The sequence below is a fragment of the Calliphora vicina genome, chromosome 1 (genome assembly GCF_958450345.1).
Source record: "Calliphora vicina chromosome 1, idCalVici1.1, whole genome shotgun sequence".
Lineage (NCBI taxonomy): Eukaryota > Metazoa > Arthropoda > Insecta > Diptera > Calliphoridae > Calliphora > Calliphora vicina.
The window spans coordinates 26,337,263-26,354,962 of NC_088780.1; the positions used below are offsets into that span (position 1 = coordinate 26,337,263).

The 17,700-nt window shown below is 32.3% G+C and overlaps 2 protein-coding genes across 2 annotated transcripts; both read left to right on the forward strand.

The window, feature by feature from the left end:
- Positions 1-632: 632 nt before the first annotated feature.
- Positions 633-5,599, forward strand: LOC135955210 (UDP-glycosyltransferase UGT5-like). Its single transcript, XM_065505540.1, has 2 exons — positions 633-946; positions 4,296-5,599. The coding sequence occupies exons 1-2, from the start codon at positions 691-693 to the stop codon at positions 5,597-5,599; spliced, it is 1,560 nt and encodes a 519-aa protein (XP_065361612.1). The 5' UTR covers positions 633-690.
- A 5,659-nt stretch (positions 5,600-11,258) lies between these two features.
- On the forward strand, positions 11,259-13,160 carry LOC135948857 (UDP-glycosyltransferase UGT5-like). The gene is made up of 2 exons (XM_065498310.1): positions 11,259-11,592; positions 11,852-13,160. Exons 1-2 carry the CDS (start codon positions 11,334-11,336, stop codon positions 13,153-13,155), a joined length of 1,563 nt encoding a protein of 520 aa, XP_065354382.1. The 5' UTR covers positions 11,259-11,333; the 3' UTR covers positions 13,156-13,160.
- Positions 13,161-17,700: the final 4,540 nt, after the last annotated feature.

Genomic DNA, 17,700 nt, shown 5'->3' on the forward strand with positions numbered 1-17,700 from the left:
CTATATTTTTATCTACATTTGTCCACAGTAGGTTAAGCGTTCATCTTAGACAGAAAGTATTACATGCACGATAACAAGTATATTCCAAAAATTCATATGCAAACATTCAAATTAAAATGCAAATAAAAAGTTTTAATTTCAAACATGAAAGAATTTAGAAACAGTTAAGTAAATCTCATACAATGATACCCTACACCAGTTACAAGTATATTTTAAAAATATATATATGAAATATTTTCATAAAGATCTGCGATATACATATGTAAATATATTTATATTAATTATAACCTACAACTGATGTTTTCAACGCCCAAAAATATTAAAGTATACACATCGTTTAATCAATGTCCTTCCGTCCGTCAGAACAATCGGTCCATAATAGGTCATAGCTCCTACATATGACCCACAATAATTATTTGCTCTTATACTCAGTGTATGGTTGAACTTGACCGACTATACTTTCTTACTTGTTTTTGTAATGATTTTTTGATATAACAAACAATAACACAAACCTATAACTGTCTCTATTAATATATAAATATGTTATAAATAGTTGTTTTTATTTTAAAATTTTACAAAACATCAGTTACAAACATTAGATCGCATTGAGAACATCTTCATAAATATTAAGCCGGAATTTAAAAATATTCGAAATAAATGTATCAGGATTAAATTACAAAACAAAATAAAATGAAATTTCATTTAACGCCATTGTATTTGAATTTGATATATATTTTAACATTTACTTTAACTAGTAGTGAAAGTGCCAAAATTTTAGCAGTTTTTGCATTTCCGGGACCTTCGCAATACATTTTAGTGCAACCGTATTTGAAAGCGTTAATAGCTAAAGGCCATAAGTTGACGGTGATCAATGCCTTTCCACAAAAGCAACCGATTGCTAATTATCGAGATGTGGTTGTCACCGAAGTGCATGGAAATTATGAGGGTGAATATTACATTGAATTAAGTAAAAAAATCATAAAAATTAATAAAAAAAAACTATGGAGTTACTTTCCTAATTAAAAGGATTTTAGGAGAAAAGAAAATAACTCAAAAATACTGTCCTTATTTCAAAAATTTTTTGATAAAACATTGTTGGCAATCACAATAATGTTAATGCTCTAAAGCATTTATTATTTGTTAAAACTATTTCGGAATCTTTGACTCGAATAAAATCAATTGTGAATATTTTATGGGTTTAAATTTATTAGTGGATTTTTGCAAAAATTATGAAAAGAAAAATTTTTCCAATTTTTTTTTTATAATTTTGACACCAATTCTCAAACACTAAGTAAATAACTACCAATTTTTTATTCATAAAACTCGGCCCGATAAAGCCATCTTCAGCACTCTTCAGGCCAGCATATTATCATTGATGTTATGAAATTGTTTTCCAGAACTTAAGTTAAGGAGATATGAAAGGATATAAAGGGTGTTTTTGTACAGGCGGAGAACTTTAAAATTTAAACAAAATAGAGACCATAGTTTTTAATAACCATCAAATTGGCTGTATTAATTAGATACTTGTTTGGCATGAATTTTTAAATACGATTTCGGGTATGTGGCCGCCGAGTATACAGCGCTTATAGAGTAACTTGGAGGTTCAATTTTCATACACCCTTTTATTCAGTGTCCTTGTTTGCGTGCTTACAAATTTCAACTCGAACAGGAATTGAAGCCTCACGATCATTGATCGTACATGAAGCACACTTTTGGTTAAATGAATATGTCAATAAACAGAATTGCCGCATTTGTAGCGATGATAATCCTCACAAAATTACATCCAGATAAAACGCGCTATACAATAAATTTACATTTTACTGAAAGAAACATTTCGTGAACGAATAATTTCTGGAAATGCTAATTGACCACTTCGCTCATATGATTTGTCGCCAGTCCCAGGTCCATCCAGAAACGATGGAGCACTTGGGAACGAAAAAGCGTTAATGATGAAATTCAGCCTGATTAAGTGAGAAGAATGTGTGAGAATTGGATATCTAGGTTACGCCATGTGCACGATAGCCGCGGCGCACAGTGGCTCATTATTGTGTTTCATCGGCCAAATCTCTGTAACTTTTGAATCGATAGAGATATTTTAGAAATTTTTGATGGACAGATAACTTCTTGAATTTTTCTCCAGTTTTAATTTCATTAAAATCGGTTCAGCAGTTGTTGCGCAATTTAAGGTTAAATTTGAACTTTTAATTTTTGTATAGCATTTAGTATGAAAATGCAATTTTTATGTTTTTTGAATCAGCTATACTGATTAGAAAAGTTATCAGCAGATAAAAACAAGTAAGGAAGTATATTCGGCCAAGATCGTCTATATAATACCCTACACTATAATTTATTTTCGTTAAAGCGATTTTCGGAAGCGGGTCTTATATGGGAGCTATGACTAATTATGGACCTATCGCCATGAAATTAGGTCGTGTGATTTATGTTGATATGGAAGTTATTTCTGTTGAATTTTATATTTATACCAACAGTTTTAAGAGATTTATGCTCGTTAAAGTGATTTTCGGAAGCGGGTCTTATATGGGAACTATGACTAATAATGGACCGATCGCCATGAAATTAGGTCGTGTGATCTACGCCTATATGAGTGTTATTTCTGTTGAATTTTATGTTTATACCAACATTTTTAAGAGATTTATGCTCATTAAAGTGATTTTCGGAAGCGGGTCTTATATGGGAGCTATGACTAATAATGGACCGATCGCCATGAAATTAGGTCGCGTGATTAACGTCTATATGAATGTTATTTCTGTAGAATTTTATGTTTATACCAACATTTTTAAAAGATTTATGCTCGTTAAAGCGATTTTCGGAAGGGGGTCTTATATGGGAGCTATGACTAATAATGAACCGATCATCATAAAATTAGGTGACATTAATTCAGTTTATATAAAAATTATTTGGAGCAAAATTTTTGTAGATATATATATAAATTTGCATGGGTGCTAGGTGAAATAGTGGACAGATTTCAGTAATTTTCAATAGACTTCGTTCTCGGGCCAAAAAAAATTTTTTTTTGTACCAAATTTTATCGCAATATCTTCAAAACTGCGACTTGTACTTTGCGCCAGTCATATGAACAAGTAAAATAAAAATATAACAACAATTTGGGAGTAATTTCATTCAAATGAAAAAAGTGTTCAACAAACAGGTCAACAAGTATATATAGGCTTAAAGAGGACACTTTGGACTTTCTCCTGGTAGTAAAATTTGTTTAATCCCTCTTGACTATATTTGGCTAAAATATAGTACCTGAGAAAAAAATTAATAACACATCAGATATAAATGGTACAGTGACAAATCATATCAGCTCTTAAAGACTATTGTCCTACCAACATAAGAAAAGAAAAATCATCCAAGGAAATTGCGATATGAGCTGCCGTGCGGCGTTTATATGATTTATAAAGCTAATTAGTTGGATACTAAAGACGGTTTTCTCTGTTTTATTCCAATTTAAATTCTGAGCCTCTATAAAAAATAATCTTTATTAGCCGATTATTCGAACAACCGACTTTTTGTTGAAAGTAGTCGAAATCGAATTTTTGTTCAGAAAAAAGCCTAACAATCGATTAAGCTATCCTAAAAGAGTAGACTAACTAAAAATTTCGAATGGTCGATAAAAGTCGTAAACAGTTATTTTTTTCGATAAATCTAACAGCCATATATTTTTATACACTTCACCATGATTGACAAGAGATAATCCATTTGTAATTTCTACATTTTTCATTTGCGGCCCCACAAAATATTCATATTCTGGGTCGTTATAGATGGGGAGTCGATATAACCATGTACGTCTGTCCTTCTGTATGTTGAAATCAACTTTCCGTAGCCCCCAAATAACTTACATACATTGTTCATACATCAATATATTCTCGATATAAAATCTAGAAAATTGGCATAAAAATGAGATTGGCTGAGATATAAAAAACTAAGACATCCTCGATTTTTCACCTTTTCTTGATCTAGATCTAAATCATTAATATAGACAATATGGATATCTAATGATAGATATTTCAAAGGCCATTGCATCGATGTATATAACGCCATAGTAAGTCGGACCAACAATGGGTGAAAATCAGAAAAAATATAAAATAATTTTCTTCAATTTATTAGAAAATGTTTTTTTTATCAAAAAATATGTTAATCAACAGTTATTAACAAAAATTTAAATAATTTTGAATTTTTTTTTCGCAAATAATCACAATGTTTATTTTTACATATCAGTCAGGGATTCATTAATTTTGAAAAAATAATAAACTTTTATTTTATTCTTTCAGATCTCATCCAAGGTGCTCAATACGAACGCAACAAATGGCAAGAAATGACATTTTATTGTGACTTCTTCTCAAATGTCACTGAAACTGTGTTGAAAAATCCCGATGTTCAAAACTTACTGAAAACGGAAAAATTCGATTTAGTGATACTGGAAGCACTTCACACTGATGCTTGGTATGCATTGGGCAGACATTTTAAAGCACCTATGATTGGTGTCTCCTCCTTTGGTACGGATCCCGTTATTGATGAGTTAATGGGAAACATGTCACCTTTATCGTATGTGCCCTTAGTAACAGCTGGCCTAACGGAACACATGACCTATCCAGAACGTTTAAAAAATGCCCTGTATTCGTTAATGGAAGTTTTGCATGTCAGAGTAGTACATTTGCCCAGACAAAGAGGACTTATAAGGAAATACCTGCCCCATATAAAAGATGATATATGGGATTTAAGAACAAATTTCTCGTTAATGTTATTAAATCAACATTTTAGCTTGAGTTTTCCCCGACCCTATGTACCCAGTATGGTGGAAGTGGGAGGTTTTCAAATACATTACAAACCCCAGCCACTACCAAAGGAAATGCTGGATTTTATTAATTCCTCCTCGGAAGATGTCATATACTTCTCCATGGGTTCTAATGTTAAGTCAAAAGATTTTCCTCCCGAACGTCTGCAGATGATTAATGAAGTCTTTAGTTCTTTGCCCTATAAAATTATGTGGAAATTCGAAAGTCCCACTTTGCCGGGGAAACCCCAAAATGTCTTCATTAGTCCCTGGTTTCCGCAACCTGATATTCTCGCTCATCCTCGTGTTAAACTCTTCATTTCGCATGGTGGCCTGCTGAGCACAACCGAAGCGATATATCATGGCAAGCCCATGCTGGGACTGCCGGTGTTCTACGATCAAGCTATGAACATTAGAAAAGCCATACAATCGGGTTTTGCTTTGGGCTTAAATTTTGAAACCCTACCCCGCGAAGAGTTTAAGTCCAGCATTTTGGAAATGATGCATAATCCAAAATATATTAATAATGCAAAAACTATATCGAAAATACATCATGATCAACCCATGAAACCCTTGGAAGTGGCCGTTTATTGGACGGAATATGTTTTGAGGCACAAAGGTGCGCCGCACTTGCAAAATCCTGCCCAGAAAATGAGTTATATACAAAAGTACAGCATAGATACGGTAGGTGTTTTAATAGCAGCAGCTGTTTTGGGTGATATATTAGTGATAATTGCTGTTTGGAAAATTGTTGAATTTGTTTTAGCTAAAAATGTGTCCAATAAAGAGAAAGTTAATTAAATTATTCCGGTATTTTTTATATTTTATGTTTTTGTATTCTTAAGTCACTGAAATCACATATGTCAGTTAAGTTCTTCCTTACCTTAACATTAAACAATTATTTAGATTGGATGCTGTTCCCAATGCAAAATACACAGACATTACATATGTGTGTAAAACCACACAACAGGATAAATAACGTAAGTTAATAAATATCTCGTTATCATAAAGTGTTTTTGAATCAATTAATGCGTTCTCTGTGCCAAATTGATACGGCAGGGAATTCATAAACATATTTTTAAAATTTATAATAAAAAATTAATTTTGTGTGGTTTTCCACACAAGGGCCAATTTTGCTATTGACAAAAGACGATTCTAAGCAAAAGTAGTAAGAGTATTAAGTTCGTCTGTGCTGTATACTCACCATGAATATGTGACAATCAAAAATTGTTTTCATATAGAGGTTATATGGGAGCTAGGGTGAATTATGGGCCACAAAATTTTGTAGAAAGATTCAGGTTCATAAAAAAACTTGTTTGTGCCCAATTTCATCACGATATTAATTATTGAAAACAATTATGTTCAAGTCTTTCTGAGGGGGACCTTATATGGGGACTAGGGACAAGTAGTGCCCGATTTTCGGCCTACTTTACAGTATAATTTTAGAGTACTTATAACTATTTTCTGTCAAATTTTATCAGATATTTATGACTGCTCCAACTGTATTTCGGGGGGACATTTGTGCGGAGCCTAGCTGAAATTATGGACCTATATTGAAAATTTCACCCGGCTAGCTCCTTTTCTTTGCGCCCTATCGTGTTTTCAACAGACAGATAGACGGACGGGTATGCTAGATCATCATAGAATCTTATACTGACCCGGAATATATATCCTTATGTGGGTCTGCGACATAGATTTTTGTGTTTTTCCTATTCAAATCATAATGAAAAAAAGTTTCAAAAGTTTCTGTTTTTTCAGTCGTAGTTGTCATTCTCGTGGAATTGCCCATATGTTATTTAAGTAACCTTGAGAAATCTGTGTTGTATTCAAAACTGAGTTTATATTCAACTAAGTCAAGGGCTATAAATAAGTACGCAATACTTAAATGCCCATATCTCAAGATTTTGGATGTATTTTTCAAATATCAAAACCTGATTCTTGTTGTTCACTTCCCATATATTTATATTTTATTATTGTACCCTACACCACCATAGTGGGGATGGTATATTGGGTTAGTGCTGTTGTTTGTAACCTGCCAATCTACTCAGTATCGCTCTCTGAGTCCATTAAGCTATGTCCGTCCGTCTATCCGTCCCTGTAAACCTTGTAATCTAACTACATGTCGCACAAACTATTATATAGCTCCGAGGACTAAGACTATTGAATTTGGTTATAATCGATCCATTATTTTTCCTAGCCTCCTACTACTGCCCAATCGGAAAATAGTTAAGCTCTCATAAATATCTTATTTATATAGATATCCAAACCAAATTCACCACAAATAAGTTTTATATAAGCCTAACTCGTACTACCAAATTTAATACCGATCGTTCCACAATATTCCAATTGTAGCACCATTCTCCAAAATTTCATTAATCATAATATTAATAGGCAAGTCGATTTCTTTAGGCCCCTTTTACGCTCACATTATACATTCAATTTGGGCAAGAAATGTACCATTTTAAAGGGATTTATTCACAGAAGTGCAGAATATATATTTTATTGAAATCGGTTCAGTGATTGCGTTTGAAGTTGTTACTAACACATATGCAAAAACGTGTACATGTGAACCTTAAGCTAAAATGTAAACAAAGCAATGCGTGTTTGTCCAATTTGTTGTTGTAAATAAATAAGAGAAACAATTAAATATTGATTTCGCTCTGTTTTAAGTGAGAGTTGTTATAGAAAACAATGAAGAAGACCTTAGTATTTTAAAGTCACAAAAATATATTTTGAAAGTGTTTTTTTTTTGTTTTCTAACTTCCATATGCATAAACAATTTTTATAAAACAAAATTTCCATTAAAAATTTGTTTTATAAACCTTTGACAAATTTAAAAACTGTTTATGCATATGGGGTTAAATATGTAATTGTACATAAGTAAATATTTATTTTATAATATGTGCAGAACTATAATTGTGGCGGTTTTCAAACTTCATACGAATCAATTTCTTAATCAAAAATGGGACGGATCGGAAAAAATGGTGAGTCGCCTCCCATATAAAGTAAATAGTTATTTCTTAATATTTTGTGAACTATAATTGCAAGATTCTTCAAACTTAGTCTAAATGGCTCTTTTATAATTTTGCTTAGTTTGGCTGTGGAATAGTGGGCATGGCACACCCTATACCAAGTACATATATAATTAATTTCGAATATATGTAGAACTATAATTGTAAAAGTGTTTAAATTGTGCGGAGTTTAGAAGAATATAGACGGAATTGGATTAGAGGGCATATCACTTCCCATACAGAGTAAATACTTATTTCGAATATCTGCGCAATGGGAGGTTTCGGAAAAGGAGGTGAGTCACCTCCCATACAAAGTCATAATTGCAAGGTTCTTCAAACTTTGTCTGCATAGCTCTCTTACCATTTTACACAGATTGGCTGAAAATGGTCGGGATTGCATTAGTAGTTGTGGCATAAAGTAAATAAGTAATTTTGAATATTTGGATTCTAAAAGATTCTAAAAGAATTTAAACTCTGTGTCAATCAATTTATTACCATTCTACGGAGGTTAGCTAAAAATTAAGTTATTCCTGTTCCCTGTTCGAAGTTTAGCTAAGCATGATCGGCTTTGTAGGAATGACCCCTCCCTTATAAAGGAAACTTAAAGTAAAGCTTGATATTTACATAAAAGCTTAAAAATGGTTGGGTTCAGAGCAGTGGAGTGGTATCACCCATACAAAATTAGTTAGTTATTTTCGAATATCAAGTGAAGTGTTATTTTCGTATTTCCATTCATATATTTTTAATTTTACTAGGGTAGGGGTAGCGAAGTGCACCGGGTTATGCTAGTGTGTATAAATATATGAAATATGTTAGTATACAAATAATATTCAACACAAATATGTTTAATGTTTCATATCAAAAGAAAACTGTTTATAATCATATATTTACTCGGTGGGTAAATATGATCGGACATGCCCAACTATACTTTCTTACTTGTTTTTTGTCTCACGTATTGTTAAAATCTATTTTGAAATATTTATTGCTTGCGCTCGTGATTAAATACTCTGTTCACCACTCGTGAATTGAAGGTGTGTTTTGCTTTTACAGAGTCATCATTATAAATCATTTAAATTATTGTAAAAAATATATATTTTTACGTAAAATTAATTGTAAAGATTAAAATATATAGCAAATAAAAATCTTAAATAAACAAAGTTTTTGTTACGATCTAACACGTGACCGCAAATGCCCATTATTATCAACACGAGAACAAGTGCAATAAGTCTATAAAAAGTATATAATTTTAAGGGGTAATTTTAAAGAAAGGAATTTCAGTCGCGATTTAAAATATAACTTAATATAAACAAAAACAAGTAAGAAAGTATGGTCAAGACCGACCATATAATACCCTACGCTAAGTAAATGAGCAACAACATTTTTCTTTAAAAATTTCAATAATTTATATTCGTGAGTGATTTTCGAAATGGGCCTTAATATGGGAGCTATGACGAATTATGAACCGATCACCATGAAATTCTATCGTGTGGTTATGTCTATATGAAAGATATTTATGTAGAATTTTATGTGTATTCCGACATTTTTAAGAGACCTATGCACTTTAAAGTGATTTTCGTAAGCGGGTCTTATATGGGAGCTATGACTAATTATGGACCGATCGTAACAAAATTTGGTGACATGAATTTTGTATATATAAAACTTATTTGGAGCGAAATTTGTGTAGATACATATATAAACAAGTAAGAAAGTATGGTCGGTCAAGCCCGACCATATATGTAATACCCTACACTAAGTAAAAGAGCAAAAACATTTTTCTTTTAAAATTTCAATAATTTATATTTTTGAGTGATTTTTGGAAGTGGGCCTTATATGGGGGCTATGACCAATTATGGACCGATGACCATGAAATTAGGTCGTGTGATTTATGTCTATATGAAAGTTTACTATGTTGAATTTTGTGAGTATACCAACATTTTTAAGCGATTTATGCACGTTAAAGTGATTTTCGGAAGCGGGTCTATATGGGAGCTATGACTAATTATGGACCGATCGTAACAAAATTTGGTGACATGAATTTTGTGTATATAAAACTTATTTGGAGCGGAATTTGTGGAGATCATATATAAATTAAATATTTATGACCGATAAAGTTCAATTTCGGAAGAACATTTGTATGTGGGCTAGGTGAAATAATGGACCGATTTAATCCAGTTTCAATAGGCTTGGTCCTTGGGCCGAAAAAATAATATGTACCAAATTTGATCGAAATATCTTCAAAATTGCGACCTGTACTCTGCGCACAAGGTTTACATGGACAGCCAGCCGACCAGACGGACGGACGGACATCATTTAATCGACTCAGAAAGTGATTCTAAGTCGATCGGTATACTTTAAGGTGGGTGTTAGAGTAATACTTTTGGGTGTTACAAACGTCAGCACAAACTCATAATACCCTCCCCACTATGGTGGTGTAGGGTATAATTAAACATTTATGACCGATAAAGTTCAATTTCTGGAGGACATTTGTATGGGCGCTAGGTGAAATAATGGACCGATTTCAGCCAGTTTCAATAGGGTTCATCCTTGGGTCGAATTAAATTTTCGAAATTTTATCGAAATATCTTCAAAATCGCGACCTGTACTCTGCGCACAAGGTTTACATGGACAACCAGCCAACCAGCCAGACGGACGGATGGACATCCTTTAATCGACTCAGAAAGTGATTCTAAGTTGATCGGTAAACTTTAAGGTAGACCAATATTTTTGGGCGTTACAAGCATCTGCATAAATGCATAATAGCCTCCCCACTTTGGTGGTGTAGGGTATAACAATATTTGGATTAGCTTTCAATTCCACTATCCTATACTGTTGTACCCTACACTACAGTAGATGGTTGACTGTAACGATTATGGGGGATCAAATCTATGTACAATAATAGTTCATTATTCTATTATAGCAAATATTTTACTTAAAGTACAGTTTGTAATTTCAAAGATTACAATAAGGCAATTCACGTCACAGTTTTTTAATCTTGTGAAAATAGGAACTTTCGCAAGGGTAAAAAACGTTGACCTTAATTTTTCAAAGAACATGTGAAGCAAGTGCCAAAAATGAACATATAAGTTCAAAATTGTTTAAACTATTGTACACAGATGATGGCTAGAATGAATTATTAATTTATTTTAAATATTTCAAGAACATTTTAAGCCTTTATAAATTCTTATTCATTAAAAAAGTAGATTTTCTTAAGGTCGGTCTAGCTCTACTATTATTTTTTCCTAGTTTCTTCTATGACTTGATTGTTTTTGTTTGTGCTACTTATCTACTGTTTACCCGCAGAGGGTTAAACGTTAATAGAATTGCATGTAATAATTACAATAATAATTACAAGTGCAAACTAAACTTACACAAACACACAAAATAGCAAACAAAATTTTTTAGTTTAAAAATCATCGACTTTATGGAAGATCAGTTACAAATATAAGATCGTTTTGAGAACATCTTCAGAATAATAAATCAGAAAATTCTAATTCTATTAAGGACTAAAGGATTAATTAACGAAAATGAAATTATCAATAACACCGCCTTTGTTGTTAAGTTTAATATTTTTTTTAACTTTTACTATACAAAATGTAGAAAGTGCTAAAATTTTAGCAGTTTTTCCATTTCCTGGGCCTTCGCAATACATTTTAGTGCAACCGCATTTAAAGGCTCTGGCTGCTAAAGGACATGAGGTGACGGTGATCAATGCTTTTCCACAAAAGCAGCCGATAGCTAACTTTCGAGATGTGCTGGTAATGGAAGTTCATGAAAATTATGCCGGTAAATATTAATTAATTGAAATGTGTAAATAATAAACAAAAAGTGTGCAAATATCAAAAGGACAACAATACAAAACATAATAAAAGAACTTAAAAACTTAAGCATTTGCAACTGCTTCATTTTTAACCATATTCTATTCAATACTAATATGAGTATTGAATATATTACACCAAACACTTGAGAAACCAAATCTTTTAACATTAATCCAAAACTTCTAAAAAAAACTAATATAGATTATATAATTTCTATTTTTCTACAGAAACCGTTGAAAAAGCCAAACTTGTACGCAACAAATGGGATGAGATGACATTTTATGCTGGGTTTTTTCTAAATCTTACCGAAACCGTGCTAAAAAATGCCGGTGTTCAGAAATTACTAAACACTGAAAATTACGATCTTGTCATATTAGAAGCACTTCACACAGATGCTTGGTATGCATTTGGCAGACATTTTAATGTACCTATGATTGGGCTCTCCTCCTTCGGCACAGATCCCATTATTGATGAGTTAATGGGCAATATGTCGCCACTATCGTATTCACCCTTGGTTACAGCTGGCTTAACGGAACGCATGACATATCCGGAACGTTTAAGAAATGTAATTTTATCCTTCATGGAATTGCTGCATGCAAGAGTTTACATCATACCGGGACAAAAGAAAATTCTGCGAACCTACTTGCCTCACATTAAAGATGATATCTGGGATTTGAGAACAAATTTCTCCATAATGTTGCTGAATAATCATTTTAGCTTGAGCTTTCCACGGCCATATGTACCCAGTATGGTGGAAGTGGGAGGTTTTCAAATACACTACAAACCCAAACCTTTGCCGCAGGATATTTTGAATTTCCTTAATTCCTCCTCGGAGGATGTCATATATTTTTCCATGGGCTCCAATGTGAAATCAAAGGATTTTCCTGCAGAAAAATTGCAAATGCTAAATGAGGTTTTTAGTTCATTACCCTATAAAATTATGTGGAAATTTGAAAAACCCACTTTGCCTGGCAAACCCAAGAATGTCTTTATTAAATCCTGGTTTCCACAACCCGATGTTCTGGCTCATCCTCGTGTTAAACTTTTCATTTCACATGGTGGCCTGCTGAGCACCTCTGAGTCGGTATATCATGGTAAACCCATGTTGGGTCTACCGGTGTTCTACGATCAACAAATGAATATCAAAAAAGGCATACAAGCTGGTTTTGCTTTGGGCATTGATTTCCATACACTGCCACGTGAAGAGTTCAAGTCCAGTATTTTGAAAATGATGAATAATGCAAAATATCTTAATAATGCTAAAACTATATCGAACATTTATCACGATCAACCTATGAAACCTTTAGAATTGGCCATCTATTGGACGGAATATGTTTTGAGGCATAAGGGAGCGGTACATTTGAAAAATCCAGCGCAAACGATGAATTTTATACAAAAATATAGCATTGATACGGTGGGTGTTTTAGTTGCTGCATTTATATTGTGTATTACTATAGTGATTATTGTTATATTGAAAATTATTAAATTAGTTTTACAGATGAAATCTTTGAATAAAGAAAAGGTTAATTGAATAAAGATCGAAAAAAGTCGCAAAACTGTAATTTTATTCAGAGTAGCAATTCCAAAAAAAAGTATTCGGCTTTGCCAAATTTTATATACCCGTCACCAAATTACACACAGCCTCAAAAGTGAGTAGACACCCGCGAATTTTTTGATTTTTTTAGGATCATGAAAATTATTATAGTCCGACTTAAATTTTTTCACAACGGAATGTATTATTCAACTCAATCTCCAACAAACCGAAACATTCAAAATTTAATCGACGAATAAATTTTGGGATTTTCGTTATCTTAAAAAAAAAATCAAATATTTTTTGGTGTATACTCACTTTTGAGGCTCACTGTATACTGTATAAAATTATTTTTTTTTTTTCAATTTTTGTGACAAAATTTTATGAAAAAAAATTTAATTTCTTTTCTAATTTATTTAAAAAAAATTTAATTTATTTAAAAAAATTTAGTGACAAAAAATTTTTTTGTGAAAAAAAATTCGTGTTAAACAATGGCCGTTTATTTATTTATTGCAAAGGTCTTTGAAATATCTATCATTAAATATCCATATTGTCTATATTAATGACTTCGTAATCGAGATATAGATCAATAATATATCATAAATCGAGATTGTCTTGGATTTTTCCTTATATCTCAGCCAATTGTGGGCCGATTTTCTTGACTTTAAATAGCAATCGAAAGCGGATATATTGTTATAAGAATCATGTAAGTTATTTGAAAGCTACAGAAAGTTGATTTCAATACAGACTGATATGCCTATATCGAGTCGGCATCTATATCGATCCAGAATATACATAAATATATACTTTGTAGGGTCACAAATGAAAAATGTAGAAAAATGCCACTCATGGTGAAGGGTATAACAAGTAAGAGTGCTATGTTTGGCTTTGTCGAATCTGATATGGTCGTTATCAGCATACATTAAGCAAATTTTGGTAAACACAAATTTGGAAAACAATAATTGGGGAAAACAAATTTTGTGTGAAAACAAAAATTGGCTTGGAATATTACTCATTATTAACCTTTATGTGCTCGGGATTGTAAAATTACGTTGGCGGTCGGAAGTCTACATTTGTAGCAAATATTTAGTTGTATGGAAAACTATGTTAACATATGAAAAAAACACTAGTACGCACTACCGAGTGTCATTTCAATAGCCAGGGGAGTTGGAGCATGGAATAATATCCTTGGATTTTCAGAGTGCTGTTCAATTGGTGGCATGAATAGTTGTTCTCCAAGGCTTCGCGAGAACTTTCGTGGTTTGTCTGTTTGGTCCTTGTTTTCCAAATATATAACGAATACGTCTGGAGCGCTTATATCTACACAGAGAAAACAGATTCGTGATAGCAACCGAATTTGTTGCCAATCGAATGATTCGGTAGCACACATAGAATTTTTCGGTTCTACCAACAGAAAGTCAGTTGACAAAGAGGAATTTCGGTTAAGGCAGCCAAACTTGTGTTACCCCTTTTAAAATTTTGTAGCAACAACTTTAAAATTCGTTTACTAAGGTAGAATCATTCGATTGGCAACAAATTCGGTTGCTATCACGAATCTGTTTTCTCTGTGTAGCAAGTTAATAAACATTTCCAGCACAAAGTTTTGCTTTTAGTTGAATATGCGAAAGCATTTTGTCCATCGCATCGAAGCCTCCTTTGGCTACTTTGTAGTCAAGTATATATTGTGGCTTGTTTTTCTGTACTGGAAAGTAGTACAACAGCTTTCCCATTTTTTGTCACGTAGGACACCAACGAAAACTTTGATTCGAGAAAAACTGTAGACTCTAATGCTCGTGTGCGGTCTGCTTTCATTTTACAAAGAAGACGGTGGTTTTTGGACATCAAATGCCTACCCAGATTCAATGATGTGAAAAAATTGGCACAAATTATGGTTCTTCCGCTGTTTTCCAAAAGGTAGACCAGTCTTTGCACGACACTTTCTGCAAAAATGCTACAAATATAGACTACCGAGCACATAATGGTTAAAAAATAATGCGTGATAAAAGTGGAAGATATAAGTTGCAATAACGCAAAGGTATACATTACATATTCAACAAATTGATTAGAAATTACATACTTAATAAGATAATTTATAATGACTACTACATAAATCCCGTGTTTATAATTATAAAGTCTCGTGTATCAGCATTGAAAAATCCTGTCCCGTTTGGCTGCCCTAATTCATATTAATATACCTTATTATTCATATCAATAAAGGCTGTTGCACGTGTTATTAAAATACTCTTATCATCATGATTAAATTACACTATACAACAAAATCAAATTTTTTCCCAAAACTACAAGGTCCGACCAATAAATTTTGATAGAGGAGACTAAAAAAAAAGACACGTGTTTCGGCGTTTTGAAAGTTTACATCTGAATTTCATTTGAGGGGTGGGGGGGGTGTGTGTTAAAGTTTCCCAACTCTGGCACATTCTTATTGTTAATCGGCATATGAAACCACGTGATTCTTACATTTTAGGTTTTAAATGTGTTCAGCAAATTTATGTAAAATATTACGGAAAACATTTTTGTAGAATATGTTAACCCTCTAAATCCTTAAGGCATGGGTCTTTTTTGTACTTCTTTTAAAAAAAGAGCTAAAACACCATTAAAACATGGATTTAAGGGGTTAAAATGTTCCGCAAAAATATTACACATGAAATTTTACTATAAGTCCATGAATACACCTAAACGGAAAATTCAACCAAAAAGTCAGAAATAAGACATAACAAAAGAGAGCCTAGGGTTAATTTCGCATTGTAATGAAGTGGAATTGCCTAGAGCTTAAATAATGTAATTAGTGAATACTTCCTATCCAAATTTGCTATTGAAGTTAAAATAATAGAGATATTAGCGATTTTTAGTTAAATTTGAAATAGTAATTTTTCCTGCTAAATTTTTGGGATACTTTAACCCTTAAATGCATGATTTTTACTTATATTTTTCTATAAAGTATCAAATATTTAGTTGATTTTTATTAATTACTAGTTGAACGCTCCGGCTTCGCCCGGTAGCGTTTACTAATGTTAGTTCTTCAAGTTTCTCAACCCTCCCTGTTCTTATTTATTAGCAAATAAAATATCTAAATTTGTACTGCATACTTTAGGGAGCTTTTTTATTACAGTTGACTGGACTCAATAAAAAAAATTCCGAGTTTTACCCAGAATTTTTGTATTGTTTTTCTTTCCAAACCATCTCCAGCCGTTCTCACGTGATGCCATTACATACATGGTACATTTCATTTTTATATATATAGATATTTCCTTTAGCTTTAGTTTGATTTAGAATTTCGTTAGCTGAAACTTTTTGTACTTCATTTGATTTTTCTGAATTAGAATTTGAATTAGTATCAAGCTTATATTCGTCTAATATTAAGTGGAACTGGAATGTAGACAATTGGTAACAATATGCATTAAAGGGTTAAATAAATACACGTGTCTTTTTTTTTTGTCTCCTCTATTAAAATTTATTGGTTGGACTTTGTAATTTTTTTTGTGTTGTACAGTGTTATTGTTTACTAGTGAACATTTATAATTTTACTACTTACGACGAGGGTGGGTCAATAAGTCCGGTATTTTTTTAATTTTCCGGCTCTTAACTGAAAGAGAAAAACTGTTCCTGTCAACGTTCATCTGTCAGTTGAATCCTATCAAAATTGGAATAAGCTGCCTCATTTAGTTTGTGTTTGACAGACATTGATAGCAGACTACCCCGTGACTTGAGAATAAATTGGGAAAAAATTAATTTCGCAGCTTACGGGTAAACAACAGGGTTCACACATGTGCAGTTTCAATGAAAATAATCCATGAATTAAGCTACGAAATGCTTCCTCTTCCGCTTTATTCTCCGGAGTTTTACTAGTCACTTTTTTCCAAACCTGAAGAAATGTCTTGACAGAAAGAGATTTGACTCCAACGATGAAATTATCTCAGAAAAAATATCTATTTTGATGACATCCGACAAATCTTACATTTTGGAAGGGATCAACAAAATTGAAGAAACGTTGAACAAAGTGTATAGAGCACACAGAAGACTATTGCGAAAAATAACATAATTTTAATAAAGAAAACCAGTTTTTCATTCATAAAGGCACGAACTTCTTGGCTCACCCTCGCACTTAAGTTTCTAAATATTTAAAATATTCGCTCGAATTTAATTAATCAGCAATTTTTCTTGTCATGAATTGAAGGTATGTTAAAATTTTACAAAAGTCATCATTAAAAATCATTTAAATGTAAAAAGATAAAGATTAAAATATATAGCAAATAAAAAGCTAAACAAAAACAAAATTGTTGCTAGGATCAAACACGTGACCACAAGAACCAGAAGTATTTTTATTACCGCTCCCATATAGTATTATACCCTACAGCGCAACTAATGATAGAGTATTATGCGAATGTTTGAATTGATTTGATTCCGAATCGATCTATACCTGATCTGAGTACAAATTTAATGACAGTTTTGACACAAGCTATTTTTGGATTAGACCAATGAAATTGTTTGGACTGTGTTAATGACATTCTCTATTTCTCATAGAATAAC

What these genes read in the sequence shown, in the direction of transcription:
- LOC135948857 (XM_065498310.1), top strand. Translation starts at nt 11,334, where the DNA reads ATGAAATTATCAATAACACCGCCTTTGTTGTTAAGTTTAATATTTTTT. An exon ending in AGTTCATGAAAATTATGCCG is followed by an intron (nt 11,593 to 11,851) that starts GTAAATATTAAT and finishes ATTTTTCTACAG; the next exon opens with AAACCGTTGAAAAAGCCAAA.
- LOC135955210 (XM_065505540.1), top strand. Translation starts at nt 691, where the DNA reads ATGAAATTTCATTTAACGCCATTGTATTTGAATTTGATATATATTTTA. An exon ending in AGTGCATGGAAATTATGAGG is followed by an intron (nt 947 to 4,295) that starts GTGAATATTACA and finishes TTATTCTTTCAG; the next exon opens with ATCTCATCCAAGGTGCTCAA.